At 42.7% G+C, this 18,431-nt stretch overlaps 1 protein-coding gene across 1 annotated transcript in view; it reads right to left on the bottom strand.

Annotated features, from left to right (window-relative positions):
- LOC124597840 (glutamate receptor ionotropic, kainate 2) overlaps nt 1-18,431 on the bottom strand; it is a 1,390,744-nt gene that overhangs the window by 357,697 nt on the left and 1,014,616 nt on the right. The window contains exon 7 of the mRNA XM_047135964.1: nt 15,046-15,363. Within this exon, the coding sequence (XP_046991920.1) occupies nt 15,046-15,363 (318 nt within the window). The remainder of the gene's footprint in view (nt 1-15,045; nt 15,364-18,431) is intronic.

Here is an 18,431-nt window from a genome sequence, read left to right as displayed (position 1 = left end):
GAATGTAGTTCACTGTTATCGATACTATGGTTTATCATTTCATCGTTTATCGGTATCCTGCAACTATCACGCGAATATGACATGATAGGGTCAGAAGGGACGTACTTAAGACCATGTGGGAACTCATCAGTTCACGCGACTAATGCGTGCAGTATCCCGTTTCATGAAATGGCCTTCTTTCAGCAAGACACATATGCACACAGCAGTGCTAGGCCATCTACGGCACCACAGACTGTCAGCAGTTGTTGAGGCTTGAGGCTTGCCTCAACGAGGAAGCAGAGAGACAAAGGTTCAGCTACAGTAATCCGCCCAATGACACCAGTGGACATAGAAGTGGCACAGCATCGTCTTTTGAGACGAGTAATAGTTGTGCGTGCAGGATCAGGAGGACGATCGTTGCCACAGTGCATTCACCACCGTCATACGAGCCCAGTACCTGGCCTGGCGATATGGGGTGCCATTGGATACACAACTGGATCGCCTTTGGTGGTTGTGACCTGTCTTTGAGGTCAACCATTTATTCTCTCTTCTGTTTCACTTAACTTTATTGGTCCACCTACCATCCATTCGCCCACCTATATTTCTTTTACGTTACAATCATAACTAAGTGTTCTAGTCCAGTATACTCCCTGAACAGTTATCTTGTTCTTTATGTAGTAGGGATGATACCTTCAGCTATATTTATAATTCTATGTTAAATGTACACTCCTGCGACAAAACGCTCATCTTCGACAATCCTCCTTGAGTGCGTTACCTGTTACCATACCTCGCCATATAAGGGTACTCCCAGCACTGGCGAACATGATGGTTTCGGTCGTCCAAATTGTTATGGTGTGGGGACACATAATGTGGCACGGTAGTACAAACCTCCAAATCCTTACGCACGGTACACTCACCGATAGAAGTTATTGTGGCATTGTACTCCTTACCCACGTGTGTCTTTTAAGGGGCCTTTTCTGCCCTGACTTCATTTTTACGGATGACAACGGAAACGCATCGAACAGCGCAGGTGGAGCGGCTTTCGGAACGAGAGGATATTCGGCTGCTGGCCAGAACGTCTCTCCGGCCATAAATTCCATGTAGGACGTGTGGGACGTGTTGGGGAGACGTACAGCAGTACCCCTGCATGCACTAATGACCACGTAGCAGTTCTCTGGAGGAACGGAATGCCTTACCACAAAGAAACCTTACCAACCTTGTGGCCAGCATGGGAGCACGTTGAAAATTATGTTTGACATTCTTGGTGATGCAAACACAGGATTATCAACCATGTGCTGCCCTTTGTAATCCCGAGGGGCATCACAAATCGCGGTGACTTTGTAATTACAGCCTGCGAATAAAAGCGTCACTTCTGTTCGTCCCACTGCGTATTTCTTTCAGATACCTTCTGCAGTATGATCTAGCACTTCTTTCCATGTATGGCCCAAGCTTCATCAAGCTATGTTAGTCGGCAGTGACACAACATGCGAAAGTTACGTTCTTCCTTACATTCTGCTCACCAATGTAGTATCTGTAGTACTAAGCGAGTATCCCGAAACCCAGAAAACTGGAACTGTTGCAGATTGCCTTTCTAACGGCTTCCAGGCGCAACAAACCTTTGATTTTCAATATTTTACGCAATTGTTGCCAAAATTTAAAAAAAAATTACAATGCAGTCACAATCTACTCAATTTGCGGTATAATCTTACGCAAATATTTAACACAATAAGACTAGTACGACAGTCAGAAGGTGTGTGTTTTCACTAATCGCAACATAACTCACGCAACGCATATATCCGGACTGTATTTATCGAGCATTTGAGAGTGAGAGCACATAGCAGCTTGCGACAAACTTTACACCCAACTTCAAACCTTTGCGAAACTTTTTAATGCTGACACTCCGCACAAAATCACGAAACGAGAAACTTTTTTCCCTTACTACATTTTTACAGTTCGTGCAGTAAAACTTAAATATCAGACATGACATTTTAATTTGTTACTTCCTTACTGCAAACTCTAATCGCAACACAATTTGAGGACAGAATCCACATATACTGCTGAATGTACCTGCAAAATTGTGTCATAGCTACAGAGATGATTCAAACCTTGCTTTTGTTTTAAATGAAATGCAGATTACCCAGCCTCTATTCAGTGTTTTATGATGAGAGCACTTAGCGACTTCCAACAAACATTAAGTACAAATTGAAATTTTTCTAAACTTTTTCATGCTTAACATCAAATATTTAACACATTCACTCTTTTTCACTCTTTTGTAAAGCATTCAGAGGTCTGAAGCTGTGTAATACGCGTGAGTCCGACTCTTTAGAGACTCAGGAGTTTACACGCATGTCTCTACTGCTTTATTAACGGTTCATAAGAGCTACGAATATAAGTGAAATTGTCATTCCTACTGCAAACAAGCTGAAACATCTGCTGTCCCATCATACATTGCAAGGCAGATGTATGGAGAGAGTTAGGTTTCCTTACGCGTCTAATAATTCCCAACATGGGCTGAAGAAATGTCAGTTTCTGAATGGTTTTCTCATAAAAAGTTCATGTCTCATCATCCGAATCAAAAGCGATAATACAAACTAATGATAACCATTCATTTCCAGAACCTTTAGGACGTTAGTTTTGAAAACAATCCATATCAATCTTCTCTTATTGTGTCATGCGAGAGCGAAGTCCTTAGCTCTCAGTATCGACGGTATCTGCCCTGTGTATGCCTCTGCTCTGTTGCTGGAATACCAGAGGATACATGCTCACAAGAGCGTGGACTATGATGTAGGGCCGTGTTCAGCAACCAAGGGAGAAATGACTTGGTGGCAGTAGTGTGGAGAGATGGAGGCTCGCTTTTTCTTAAAACGTGTGAGAGCTCTCTTGGGTCGAAAGTAGCTGTGACGCGGCGACCTGGCCTGTGAAGTGTGACTGGCGACGTCACGCCGTACAGTTGTATCGAAATCTCGGCCAAAATAACAAAAAATTAAAGTCTGGCCAGCGATTGTAATGAGTATATTTTATAGTAACTGACCAACGTGTGGGCTCATAACTCAATTTTCAGGGGCCTGAGACATGTCTGTCAGCCCCTAGCAACAGTTGAAGGGAAGCTTTATCTTCTGGGGGATGTTTTTCTTGGTTAAGTTATTAACTGAACTCTGCTTTCTTTGTGGCTTCACTAAATGACTGTTTTAAACTGAAGCAAATCTAAATCTTAAATAATTGTAACAGCTTGTTTATAAAGTATGGGCTACACTACTTATTTAAATTTATTCTTTGAGAATAGAAATAATCAATCGTCAGATGTATGTTGCTTAGCACTGACAGTCTGTCTCACGGTGTTTTAATGTTTAATTTACGGTGCGACGTTTTTTGGTCACTACATCCTCGCAATGCTTACGTTACTCTTCAACTGCCTGACAGTTCTATGTAAAAATTTTTGGCGAAGAACGCCATGATACAGAATTTACTTGACGATTGCTTTCCGCTGTAAGCATAACTGTATGATCTTCTGAAGATGGCAAATTAATTTGCCGAAACGAGTCAAGAAATTTATTCAATAAAAAAACTGTGCAGCTGACAACTGATTATTTCTATTCTTTAGACGTGCTTCACAGCTGTTGATTGGCAGCCATGAATAAAACTTAAATTTATAACAAAGTAACGACACTGGAAAGTTTTACTGAACAATATTTTAGTTCGTCTGTCATTTCCTTTAGCAGTTTTGAACGTGTGTCGGGACTTGTCAAATCTTTTCTAAGGTATAGTCGTAATTGGCACAAAGTGAGAGCCAGTTGCAAAGATAAAAAAATCCCCAAATTTCGTCTACGTAAATATGAGATTTCTTAAATAATATACTGTTTTTATTTATCTTATCGAAAACTTCATGTGCGTTTCAATTACAGACTACGTTAGAAGTAAATGTGTAAGCTGCATGACTTATGCGAAACTACAAAACTTTATTTATTCACGTTTAGTGGTATTTTTATCAATAATCAGGAGAAAACGAAATATTTAACTTAACCAGAAAATAAACAACGTAAATGATGATACAATAATACAGAGAATAAGGGAGATGATATTGGAACAGTTGTACAAAGATGAAACTGGTCGACACTTACAGTCTTACATCCTGCTGCCTGTTGAACACAGGCGAAACCTTTCGCTCTAAGCCGCCATTACATTAATGTTCTCTGCGCTGTCGTTGCAGCAACAGAGCGATTGATTTGTTACGAATACTTTTGCGTTTTTTTAGAGAATGTGAACTTCGCTAAGTTGCAATTTTCTTATTATTCTCACATTTCAGTTATATCTCTTTGTTTGTTATTTTTTGTGCTACGGAATGACTCTTTTTATGTCCTATTTTCGTTAATAATGAAAAAGGATTGCGTTTCTTGGATTGTTTACTTCAAATACGAAATACTAAAGGATACAAATATATTTGATGTACGCTTTTCTAAAATGCAATACATAAAAATTAGTTCTTACAGTTCTGAAACTGGCTTCAGTGTTACTCAAAAGTTTTTCATGTGTATAGACTGAAGCATTTGTATCAAGACCCGGAGTCAAACCCGGGTCTCCTGCTTCCTAGACAGGGCGTTGGCTACTAAGCCACTTGGCACAGCGGTTCACACAATTCTATGGATTATCCTGGCTCGCCTCCATCCTCGATCCAAATTCTCATCGCCACCACGATCTACTTTAAATCCCCCCTTACATAAACAGAATTGCCGAGGCTCTCATCGAACGTAAATGGGGCATTCAGCCTGAGACCCAGGTGTGAGTACTTATGCAAACGAAATGACACAATTTCAGATACTTTGCTGGTCTCATACGGACAGTATTTTATGTATACAGACTGAAGTGGCGAGTGAAAATTTGTACCAAGGCCGGGAATCTAACCTGTGACTCCTGATTACTAGACAGGTGTGTTAATCACTAAGCCACTTTGGCACAGCGGTTCACACAACTGCACGGATTATCATGGCTCGCCTCGTTCCTTGATCCAAATCCTCACTGCTGCCCCAGTCTTCTATTACATAAAATCATACCTGTATGAGACCAGTAAAATCTCTGAGACTGTCATTTCATTTGTATAATTACCACCACCTGGGTTTCAGGCTGGATCCCCCATTTACGTTCGATGCTAAGATACTATTCCAGAACATGGTGAGCCCCTGCAATTCTGATCGTATGTAAGGGAGGATTTAAAATAGACTGGGGCGATAGTGAGAATTTGGATCGAGGAAGGAGGAGTGCCAGGGTGACCTGTCCAGGTGTATGAACTGCAATGCCAAGTTGAGTCAGTGGCTAACGCGCCTGTCTAGTAAGGAAGAGACCCGGGTTCTATTCCCGGTCTTGGTAGAAATTTTCACTTGCCACTTCAGTCTATATAGATACAATTATATATGTTTGAGACCAAATAAGTCTCTGAAGTTGTGTTATTTCATTTATTCAAATGCTTTGTTGTTGAGCCCCTTGTTTCAATAGATAATAATTATAATTTTATTGCCATACTGTAGGGCACTTCCGTTTCGGTTTTCAGCGAATCAAAATGGAAATTTATTTTAAAGAAAAAATGGATTTCAGCAAAGAATAAAGAGGTTCCTGGAGAAGCATGGTGCCTGATAGGCAGTGAATTATTATTTTTATTATTATTATTAATGCCTTGCATTCGTGCATTTCAAGAAATGTAATTATTCAGCATTGACTTTAACTGATTTATTCACTAGTCACTAGTGCTTTTGATGTGTATTTTCTAACTGTAAAGAGCGTAATTGTTTTGATAATAAACTGTTCTACAAGTGCACTTAATTTTGTAATCCCAGTATCTTACCACTCCTCAGTCAGATTCCTACCGCTTCACTTCTGTTAAAATATAAATACCGGCCTACAAAGAAGATTCGCACGGTCTTTTTCTATTTGTCAATATTCAGTCCATCACTTGTCATTTCCAACCTATGTGCTGTAGGGTGGGAAGCAAGTGTGATGTCGCAGTTAGACAGCTAAGGAGTTGACTAGTCGTAGAGGGAAACAGAGATGTGAGCGTCAGTAGGCTGTAGAACTGTGTATAAATGGTTTTGTCATTACCATTTCTCCCAATAACTTATTGTGCCGCACTTATATTCCCATAAGTTTCAGGTCTGTTATCAAAATGATTTATTTTTTTTTGTAGAACACGTATTGCAGATATTGCGTTCAACTATTGTTATTTTTATGTGTATGTAAACTTGCTAGATGTAAATGAAATTTGTTCACAGAAGGCAAATTGAAATGAGATGTATTGAGCTTTCGAAAGTGTTCCAGAGAATAGTGTATTGTTCAATTTTGCAACTGTTGATGTCGGACTATTATTGTTTTTAATAACACCGCCATAGAGGAATAATCTGCTAAACTAATCTCTACACCGGAGTTTCTGCCAGTGTTTCTACCAATTGACAAAAACGACTGATACTAGGAGAACACATTTCGAGAATTAGACGATAGACTCCAATTATTTAAATTGAAGAACCTCCACAGTACAATGTGCCAGAGAAACACTAAATGTGTGTTGATAAGTGAGAAAAGAGAAACTAGAATTTTTCACTTACGAGGAATCCGGAATTTTATGTTTCTTAGTGAATACAGACAATAAAGTGGGATCTCTAAGTCTCCAATGTACAGAGTTATCGCAAACACCTACAGTATTTCAGAACACTACTGCAAAAAGACTGCAAGATATGAAGAAAATAGACACACATAAATGTATAGAGCCCTTATCCAAGTTTGTAGCTCGCATTACAGCTGGTCAATGTGGACACCGTTTGCGATGCAGCAGACGTCAGTACGTGCTTGCAGTTGATTGATACGGCTGACACAAAATGACCGGGACCCGCGAACTAATTTAACGTGCGAATACGGACAGGATGTTTTTGTCTACATGTTCCGACACGTCTGCCCCCTATTTCAACTGAGCAATGGCGCGTACTACGGATGGAAACTTGGAGGGATGCAATATTCCCTGACGTCACTTTCCTGTATGTCTGGTGCTTTTCACGCTGCCTTCTACTGAACTTTAGAGGTATCTATGGACAGATCTATATATAACCGTCGAAATGTGCTTGCCAGAAGAATTTATCCACAGGGCGTTATCGCTAAACAGTGACAAACCCCCTCTGACAGGTGTCACAGTCGGATAATTATTCCTTACTGCCTAACTTCAGCGTCCTGATCACCTTCTGGCAATGAAAATATTGTCCCGTCTCTGATATTGGACGCTTCTACTTCCACAATTCTGTAGTGTCCTTGACAAAGGTCGCGGGAAAGCAACCGATATTTTTTGAGGGCCACGAAGTTATATAATTTTGTTACTTGTCGGTGTTGATGGCAACAAGGACACACGATCGGATCTCAGGCCGCTTTCCGGCGTTGTACACAGGAACTACGACGCTGCAGCAAGTCTTAAAAGCACTCAGCGCTTGTAGAGATTGCACTAGCCAAACTTTCTGTGATTACTTGCGGCTTATAAAGGAGAAGTTACATTTTCGTGGCACAAGGCGCTTTCTATGAAAACTTTTCATAGCCGAAACTGCTCATCACAGGGCTCTTACTTTACGATCTCGGCTGAATACAAATTGATTTTCATACTGCGAGTTTTATGTGCACTTGAAGCAACGTTGCGCCACTGCCATATGCTGCTGTTACGAGGGATAACGCTCGGAATAGGCGTGCTGTAGATTACGATCTCTACATCGCAGCGACCCGCAAATAAGGACAAGATTTGCAATGGAGAAAGCGTTCGTTTCTCGTATATGGTCCATATACAGATAGGCAGAAACTAATGGCCAAGTGTCTATATTTGTATCAAATTTTTATATTTTTCATCCTTTAATATCAATGTACATGAATTTTATAATGTATTAAAGAAAATTCTGTCTAGATCTTGCAGTTAATATTAGTATGAAGATACCATTTGTAGAAGCAATCTTAGGACACTGGTGGTAACTGAGCACTCCATGAAAGTTTATTTATCACGGAAACTTGTACGAGGGTTGCTACTTTAATAGTGTCAATTATTTATTTACAGCTCGTACAAAATAGGTACATGTTTCAAAGTTTTACTAACCTTTGAAATAGTTACAAGCCTTGTGTATAGCTCGTTGACGGCGATGTGGAAGTCGTAGGATACTCTTAGCAGTGACAGTTGTGTTGACAGTTCGAGAGTCGGGTCTTTTACCCGACGAATTTGCACTAGTTCGGAAACGAATGCCGTGAAGTGTTTCCTTCAGTTTAGAAACAGGGTTGAACTCACGGGAGCTTAAGTCAGGGTAGCGCAGTAGGTAGTCTAGCACTTAGCAGCCCCATCAGTCAAACAAATCAGTAACAGCTTGCACTGTACGTGCTTGAGCAAAATGATGATCAAGTCCTGCAGAAAGTGTCATCACTTCTGTCTCTATGCTGTTCATTTTTGGAACACAACCTACGACCAGCTTAGAGACAGAAGTGATGACACTATCTGCAGGACCTGACCATCACTTTGCAGGACAATGCTGAAGCACGTACATTGCAAGCTGTTACTGATTTGAAACTTCCTCGAAGATTAAAACTGTGTGCCCGACCGAGACTCGAACTCGGGACCTTTGCCTTTCACGGGCAAGTGCTCTACCATCTGAGCTACCGAAGCACGACTCAACCCGGTACTCACACCTCTACTTCTGCCAGTATCTCGTCTCCTACCTTCCAAACTTTACAGAAGCTCTCCTGCGAACCTTCCATAACTAGCACTCCTGAAAGAAAGGATACTGCGGAGACATGGCATAGCCACAGCCTGGGGGATGTTTCCAGAATGAGATTTTCACTCTGCAGGTTCGCAGGAGAGCTTCTGTAAAGTTTGGAAGGTAGGAGACGAGATTCTGGCAGAAGTAAAGCTGTGAGTACCGGGCGTGAGTCGTGCTTCGGTAGCTCAGATGGTAGAGCACTTGTCCGCGAAAGGCAAAGGTCCCGAGTTCGAGTCTCGGTCGGGCACACAGTTTTAATCTGCCAGGAAGTTTCATATCAGCGCACACTCCGCTGCAGAGTGAAAATCTCATTCTGTTACTGATTTTTTTGACGGATGGGGCTGCTAAGTGTTTTACCACCTACTGCACTCCCCTGACTTAAGCCCTCGTGAGCTCAACCCGATGTCTAAACTGAAGGGAAGACCTCACGGCATTCGCTTCAGAACTGCTAATAATTCGTCGGGCAATAGACCGGCGGCTCGAACTGTCAACACAACTGGCACTGCTAAGAGTATTCTACGACTTCCGCATCGCTGGCAATGGGTTATACACAATGTTGGTGACTACTTTGAAGGTCAGTAAAACTTTGAAACCCGTATCTATTTTATACGAGCTGTAAATAGTTACCACTATTGAAGTTCCAACGCTTGTAGAAGACGTAGGAAAGTATTACACTATGAAGTGACAGGATTGAACACTATTTCATCTATTGACTACCAAATTGTTCTTCCAGAAACTGAAGACGATCTCCAAAAACGCTGTCCAGCTTTTTCAGCTGCAGGAAGCTATAACTTAACAAAGTCGGTGGCTAGAGTTATGGCTTGAATGTACTACATCCTGTCTGTTCAAATGAGAAGAAGAAAGAACGAGTTAGTAGTTAGACGTATTTGGGCCCCCTGGTTTGTAACGATGAAGAGGTAGGTGTAGAGTATAAATTAGCTCAGTTACTGATGAACTGCGAGACTAGCTACAGGAAGCTTAACAAAAAGGCCTGAAAAGGAACTGTATTAACTTTTTACAGTGTACCTGTTCTCATATACGGAAGTCAGTAGTGGGCAGTCATAAAAGCACCGAACCGAAAAAGTGAAGCTGCAGCGATGAACTCTCTAAGGTTTACCATAAGGCATAACGTCATTAACCGTTTGCGCAACACACACTTAAGGCTACATTTAGGCATTGTCGATCATAAGGACAAAACAAGAAGACTGTAAAACTGGGAAAAAAAGATCCTTCCGGGAGGGGCAAATATGTTCATATCAAACAAGTTTCGCTATACAGATTATGGTGGTGTAAATCCGCAGGAGGAAGGTAGCCTTTGAGAAGAGCGACAGTTTATCTGCAACTAAAGGATGTAGCATAAAAACTTGCATTTATACAGAGGCAGAGCAGAACATGATAAACCAGCTGCCTATGTGCTGCCTGTGGACGAAGTGGTATTGGTACTGCCACTATAAAGCACAAACAGCTAGGTTACATATTGCTAACAGACTATCATTGACCGGAAAATTACAAGACTGCAGAGAAAATCAAAAAGACTTATTTATCTGTTTCATAGACTAAAGAAATACAATCGAATGTGTAAGCCAAACAAATATCTAAAAAATGAAAGGTTTTATGGGAATACCAGGCCAGTTTGTACAGCTAATGATAAATCTGTACAAAACAAAGAAGAAACAGTAAAAATACAGCAATTGTACACAGCAACTTCTGAGACAAGGAAGGCAGTCCGACAGGGTTGTGTACTATGTTGGTTTCTTTACAACTGGTATGGATAATACGTAATGAGAGCTGTAGGTCTATCAGATATGGAAACTGCTGCGGAATTTAATCAATAACTTAAGATATGTGGGAGGCACAATACTTATAGCAGGTAGTGCAAAATACATTAAAAATGCTGGTAAAGATATGAAATGAAAGCGAAAAATTGACCTAATCTAAATTTGAAGAAAACAGGAATTTTGACAGCAAGAATGAAGACTAGCACGGTGATTGAAATCGATAAACATATATCTTTAGGATCTAATATAGTAAAACGGAGCTTCTGAAAATATGAAAAAATGTTACACTTAAATTCAAATTGAAGGGAAACTATCACAGATGAGGAAAATAACAGCTGGGATAAATTTCGATTTTTCCCATAATTTTGAATGGATGTGAGTCATGGACAATGGTGCTGGGCATGTTTCATGCATCGAATGCCAAAAGTATTGTAGCTGTCCTTCATCAAGGGAGACGCCTACGTTGCGTCTCCTACACAATTTGATAATACGTCAAACACCTGCTCTCTGCGTCGACACGAAATTCACTGAACTAAACAAAAAAAAGCAGACCACAATAAGATAGAGCCTTTTGAAATTTTGGTTTGAGGAAGGATACTGAGGATTGCATGGACACAAAATAAAAAATTAGACAGACGTAGAAAAAATAAAAACAAAAATGTGTGCGAAGCAGAAAATATGGCAGATGAAATGAAGGAATTTTGGAAATACAGTCACATCATAACCATAGTCAAGTCCACATCTGAAAGTAGAGCTGTCAATGAAGCACTGAAAGCATTTTTCACGTCTTAACGACAGTCAAGTTCAAATCTGAAAGCAGGGTCATCTATGTATAGACAGAACTGAACTGCCTCCTGGAAGAGATGCTGCTCTTTATAAAAACACTCAGTATTCCAGAATACGCAAACATTACAAATACAGGAAATTTTGAGAAATTTCTGGAAGTTAAAAATAATAAATAACAAATTTCTGATGGTTATCGTACTTGAAATGAACACAGGCGGCACGTCAAGCAGTGACAATAACAGTTATTACACAGTGCTTGCACAAGTGTTATGAGAACAGAAGGTCCACTACAAAAGTCTGTAGTTCTTGGAAGAGCAGAAGTTCAAACAAAGGAAAAGGCGGATAGAGAACATTGTAACAGAACTGCTGCGTTGTTGGCTGACACAATGATATACACTAAAGAGCCGAAGATACTGGTACACTTAACTCATTTCGTGTAAGGCCCCCGCGAGGACGCAGAAGTACCGTAACACGACTTGGCATGGACTCGATTAATGTCTGGAGTGGTGTTGGAGGGAACTGACACCATGAATCCTGCAGGGCTGTCCATAAATCCGTAAGAATACTGGGGGGTGGAGATCTCTTCTGTACTGCACTTTACAAGGCATCCCAGACATACTCAATAATGTTCACGTCTGGGCAGTTTCGTGGCCAGCGGAAGTGTTTAAACTCGGAAGAGTGTTCCTGGAGCCACTCTGTAGCAATTCTAGATGTGTGAGGTCTCGCATTGTCCTGATGGAATTGGCCAAGTCTGTGGGAATACACAGTGGAGATAAATGGATGCAGGTGATCAGACAGGATGCTTACGTAAGTTTCACCCGTCGGAGTCGTATCTAGACGTATCAGGGGTCCATATCACTCCAACTGCACACGAATTACAGAGCCTCCACCAGCTTGAACACACCCCTGCTGACATGCAGGGTCCATGGATTCATGAGATTGTCTCCATTCCGGTACGCGTCCATCCTCTTGATACAATTTCAAACGAGACTCGTCCGACCAGGCAACATGTTTCCAGTCATCAACAGTCCAAGTCACTGTTGACGGGCCTAGGCACACGAGTGGGCCTACGGCTCCGAAAGCCCATATCGATAATGTTTCGTTGAATAGTTGGCACGATGACACTTGTTTATGGCCCAGCATTGGAATCTGCAGCAGTTTGCGGAAGGGTTGCACTTCTGTCACGTTGAACGATTCTATTCGGTCGTTGTTGGTCCCATTCTTGCAGGTTCTTTTTCCGGACACAGCTATATTGGAGATTTGATGTTTTACCAGTTTCCTGATATTCACGATACACTCGTGACATGGTCGTACGGGAAAATCCCCACTCCATCGCTACTTCGGAGATGCTGTGTCCCATCGCTCGTGCGCACTTCAAACACACTTAAATCTCGATGATCTGCCATTGTAGCAGCAGTAAGCGATCTAATAACTGCGCCAGGCACTTGTTGTCGTATACAGGCATTGACGACCGCCGCACCGTATTCTGCCTGTTTACATATTTCTCTATTTGAATACGCATACCTATACCAGTTTCTTTGGCGCTTCAGTATATATACAATCATGCATGAATTTCACGCGTAGTCACGTGACAGTGATGTAACTGCACCAATTTTGAATGTTCGTTCTGTCGTATAAGGACTATCTGTTGACGTTAATAATCCTGCAAAAGTCAAATTTTTACTTTTATGTGCGCGGTGGTTTTAAATTAGTATCATCTGAACCTGCTGTACAGGGAAATGTTTTATTGAACGAGTCTGTTATATGCAATATCTATACCTGATCACTGGCTCCCACGGTCTTTATGTTAAAAGTGTATCTGACCTGTCTTCTACACTCGCGAAGATGGTTTCTGGAGCATGCCAACAACGTGGTCTGTTTACCTCAAGGACGGTGGCGAGCAACGGTTGACTGTGTCGCTCCTTGAGTAAATGACGAAATGAAAGGAGAAACCTATAGTTATTGATTTGTAAATTATTATTTTTAATTTTGTTCGTTGAACCTACTGTTAAGATATATAATTTGTTCTGACCGCACTACATGGGCTTTCCATGTGAAGCACTTTGTGATTGTGTGGCTGTTTTACTTGCAATAATTACGACTTTATTGTACCCTTGATATTCTATCGCAAATGTTAGTTTTATGAGTGTTTCTCGGCACACTGCGACGTCATCCATAGTCGATCCGTTCACTGCTACTGTGTGACCCACACAGATGGCGTCACTTCCCTCGGGTGTGTCCAGCTGTGTAGCACCACGTAATTACCTGAACGGCGCACAGGGGTGCCAGCAACAAAACAACACAACATGCGCCATTGACTTGATCGACAGAGGAGCGAAAAGCACCATGTACGGGATCAAACAACTTGTCAAACTTTACTAGGTGTGTAAAACATTAGATTACGTACAGCTTCGTTAATGTGTTTGTCAATCATAGAGCGCGCTTCACGTGTTTGAAGGAAACTTTAACTGATCGCAGAGCTGACGAGATGATGGACGTTGTTTGCCTTGAAGTTTCACCCTTCGTCTTTAGCGGAAAAGAGTTTTACCACAATTTGTCTGAGTACGCGTGGGTTTTCAGAACTATGGAAAATGAGGTCAGTGGTAAACACAAAATAGCTATGACAGTTACCAAAATGGCAGAGGCGTTCCGTCTTTTTCAGACATATATTATGCAGGAGCGGCTAAGAAGGAAACCAATATTTTACGCACACAAGCGGGAGTGCAATAAAATAAAAAAATTGAAGCTCTCTGGTTCTTCTACAGACGATGTATGTGCTCCTATGTTGTGGTAATTTAATTAACTGTAGCTAGAGGACCAAGTAGAAGGGAATACATTTCTGTTTCGGTGAAATTAAAAGCAATGTGGTAACAGTAAGAGAGAAATGGGAATTCCACTGTTCGATGCAGAGGAGAGAGCGGGTGGGTGGAAAGAGTACATTGAATGCCTCTATGCGGGGGAAGACATGTCTGAGGACGTGATAGGAGAAGAAACAGGAGTCGATATAGAAGAGACAGGAGATCCAGTTTTAGTATTCCATCAGAGCTTCTAAAATCATTGGCGGAAGTGGCAACGAAACGACTATTCACGTTGGTGAGAAGAATGTTGGTCTGGCTTTATCCACATTTCATTGAATACTACCATTTACATGAACTGTGGATGAAGCCCGACCAACAGGCAATACATGCATTGATCAAAAATGATAGTACATTGAGAACGGCTAGTTTCTAGCTGAAATCTAGATCTGCCAATAAAATTTAAAAAGGACGACTCATAGCTGAAATCTATTATTTACAAGTAAATACGCTTCAATTGTAAGGTTCTTTTTATTTAAAACACGACCAGTTTCGGGCTCTTACATCCGCATCATTAGGTGTTATAAGTTTGCGCTGTGACCCCGAGCACTGCGGTGGACGGGTACAGGTCGAGTTTTAAATAAAAAGAACCTTACAACTGAAGTGGGATTTTCAACCTCTGCTATAATGCTCAGTTGCTGATGTTCCTCCGGCAGGATTTCCTCTGCTCATTCACAAATATGTGAGGTGATACTTGAGGTTTATAAAGATATGGTCACCTTACAGTTTCAGGAAAAAACACCATATTATCCTGGAAGAGCTGATACCGAATTCGACGTTTAGTAATGCGTGGAGGGACATTGTTCATCAAGTCATCAGGAGTCGAAGAGACTTGATGGATCGTAAACACAACAGCAACAGGTGTAATTGAGTGGCTGTGACAAGGCTGCTCACCGAGCTGATGTAGTTGTAGAGCGAGAGGCCGTCGTCCCAGGGGCGCTCGAGCTCGCAGGAGAGGTTGGCGGGCCGCAGCTGGTGGCTGCGGTCGAGCGCGGCCAGCCCGCGGGCGAACACGTGCACGGCGTCGTGCAGCAGCGCCGGCTCCGCCTGCAGCACGCCCGTGCGGTGCAGGATGGACGGCCCGACGGGCGCGAAGCGCGACATCTGCTCCAGCGCCGCGCGCACGCGCTCGTCCTCCACCGCCACCAGCCGGAACGCCGTGATGTTCACTGAGTTGTACTTGAAGTCCTCCAGGTCGAACGTCTCCATGTCCTGCCGGCAGCGTCGGGGAGCTCTCCTCAGCTCGCGTGGGACAAATATCGCACACTCAATATCCTAAATCTAAATCTGCGTGAATACTCTGGGTAAGAATGCTATATCGTCACATATTTACATCTTTGCTATTATTTATAACACCTGAGAGAGTCAATTTATCGATATTATTTTTAATTTCATTTTTTTATCGTAACTTCATTCCCCTGCCCCATATGGGCAGGGGAGGGCTGTCAGCGGCACAATCCGCCGCTCTTCAGCCGAGTGACATGACAACTAAAACAAGAATAAAATGTTACATACATAAGGCGATAAAAAAGAGGAACATAAAACAGAGTAAGGGGAGAAAATGGAGGTAAAAATACACTGACATGGAGACGTTCATGGGGGACAGTTGAAAAAGTCACCAGAAAGTTGAAAAAACAAACAAACGCAGTTGGCGATTCTTAAAACACAGGGATGACACTGAATGCACATGCACAGGTTAAAAGTCGGCCACAATATTAAAACCCACTTGGAGCACACACGACAAAGAATAAAACTGCCAGGTGGGACCTGCCGAGGGAAAAGTCAGAGAGGATGGAAAAGGAGGGGATAGCAAGGGGCAGCAGCGGAAGCGGGTATGCCAAGCGGCAGGAGACACGTGGGGCAGGAGATGAAGAGGGAAGACAAGGCAGGAGGGAGTGCAGAGGCACTGAAAGGAGGCACAAGAGGGGGAGGGGGAGTATGAGGGGGAAGCCGCTCAGGAGGAGGGAGGGTGAGGAGAGGGAGCCCTGAGGAGGAGGCAGGAAGATGGGGTTAGAGTTGGTAGGAACGGTAGATGTCAGGGCGAAGCTCATCATCTGGGAGGGGTAGATGGTGGAAGTTGCGTTGGGAAAGGAGATGGCGGGTGTGGAGATGGATAGAGGGTGGGACACAACGGTAAAGGCGCGGCAACTGGTTGGGGATGGAGAGGAATGGAGACACCAGGGGGTGATGGGGATCAACGTGGTGGACAATATATAGTGTGCAGATGTGTTCAAGGAAAAGGAGAAGGTGGAGGAAGGGGATGAGGTCGTAGGGGACGCGCGTGGGGGACGGAAGGCGGATGCGGAAGGCGAGGCGGAGCGCATGGCGTTCGAGGATTTGGAGGGCTTTATAGAACCGGGGAGGTTTTATCGATCTGCCTAATCACAGTGAATATGTTGCTGCTACCTCTGGTTTCGCAGAGATACAATCTTGTAGCAACCGCTGCGTGCTAGAAAATTTTACGAATAAAGTGTGATTGTTGTGAGCAAGTAGCAATGCATGCTGTCCCAAAAAGAATGACCCGATTTTAACTTGTAATAATATTGAGATAAATGTCACTAGGTAACTGAAACAGCGCTACAAGTAATCGGCATGGCCTAGAGTTTCAGAGAAAATCTGCCAAATGTCGCTACGAGCGCTGACCTGGAGCGTGCAGCCAGTCTGGCGAATATGGCGTGCGCACAACAGAGGGCGTATTGTGTTATTGAATTTAGTCGTACTCAATCAAATGTTCAAAATGTGTGTGAAATCTTATGGGACTTAACTGCTAAGGTCATCATTCCCTAAGCTTACACACTACTTAACCTAAATTATTCTAAGGACAAACACACACACACACACACACACACACACACACACACACACACACACATCCATGACCGAGGGAGGACTCGAACCTCCGCCGGGACAAGCCGCACAGTCCATGACTGCAGTGGCTGGACCGCTCGGCTAATCCCTCGCGGCATACTCAATCAGTGATCGCAGTTGAGCAGGCGTTTCGTATTCGATTTCGTGCTAAACTACCATCACGAAAGAACATTCGACGGTGGTATAAACAGTTTGAAGAAACAGGGTACCTCTGTAAAGGCAAAAGTCCTGGCCTGACACGCATTCCTGAACAAACAGTGGAACAAATCCGACGAGAATTTGAGCGGAGCCCCCGCAAGAACTTGGCGTTACCGCGTATGACAGTGTGGCGCCAGTTACGGCGTCGTTTAGCCCTCAAAACATACGAAACATACGATCACGACTGGTACAAGCTCTGCGAGATACTGACAAAGTGAAGCGAGTGTACTTCAGCAATGCTATTCTAGAGGACATGGAAGATGACACTTTTATGTCACGGTTGATATTCAGCGATGAGGCAACTTTCCATATTAGCGGTAAGGTTGACCGTCATAATGTACGTATATGGGGGCTCGAAAATCCTCACGAAACAGTTGATCACGATCGTGATTCACCAAAAGTGAATGTTTTTTTGTGCTGTTTCGCAAAGCAAGGTTTATGGACCCTACTTTTTTTAAGGAAGAAGCCGTAACAGGACAATCATATCTTGCAATGCTACGGAACTGGTTATTCCCACAACTTGAGTCTGACAATTTCATCCGTCAACAAGATGGAGCACTACCACACTGGCACAACAACGTGCGCAGTTTCCTCAATGCCAACGTGCCTCAACGTTGGATAGGGCGTACAGGACCGCGAGACCAGGCTTTACACTCTTGGCATCCTAGGTCCCCTGACTTAATACCATGTGATTTCTTCGTGTGGGGGTATGTTAAACAATGTGTTTACGTTCCTCCCTTACCTCGTGACATTGATGAACTAAAAATCAGAATATCAGCTGCTGTAGAATCAGTGAAAGAAATCACCTTACTCTCAGTTTGGGATGAATTCGGCTATCGGCTAGATGTCGTCCATGCAGCCAACGGAGGACATGCTGAACATTTATGATGGATTTTTATAAACTTCTGTCTTTTCTGAGTAATTTAGTATGCAATTTGTTGGTTTTAGGCCCTTCTTCCTAATAAATAATTCTATTTAAAATCGGGTCATTCTTTTTGGGACACCCTGTATAAGACGACCACAGAATAAGAGTGTGCACGCTTCGGTCAGATTATCGTGACTTTTTATCGCATTATTTCACCAAGACACGCGGAGCGACTTCACATTGTATGCACAACTGCTTTGACATAATTCAAAGTCCGTTCTTACCACTGCATTTGTTTAGTGTAACATTAGCGCATGTTTCCGTTTACGTTAACGGAAGGTAAATGCAA

This window comes from Schistocerca americana, chromosome 1 (assembly GCF_021461395.2).
Source record: "Schistocerca americana isolate TAMUIC-IGC-003095 chromosome 1, iqSchAmer2.1, whole genome shotgun sequence".
Classification (NCBI taxonomy): Eukaryota; Metazoa; Arthropoda; class Insecta; order Orthoptera; family Acrididae; genus Schistocerca; species Schistocerca americana.
The sequence above is the reverse complement of the archived record's forward strand: the minus strand, read 5'-3'. Positions and strand labels throughout refer to the sequence as shown.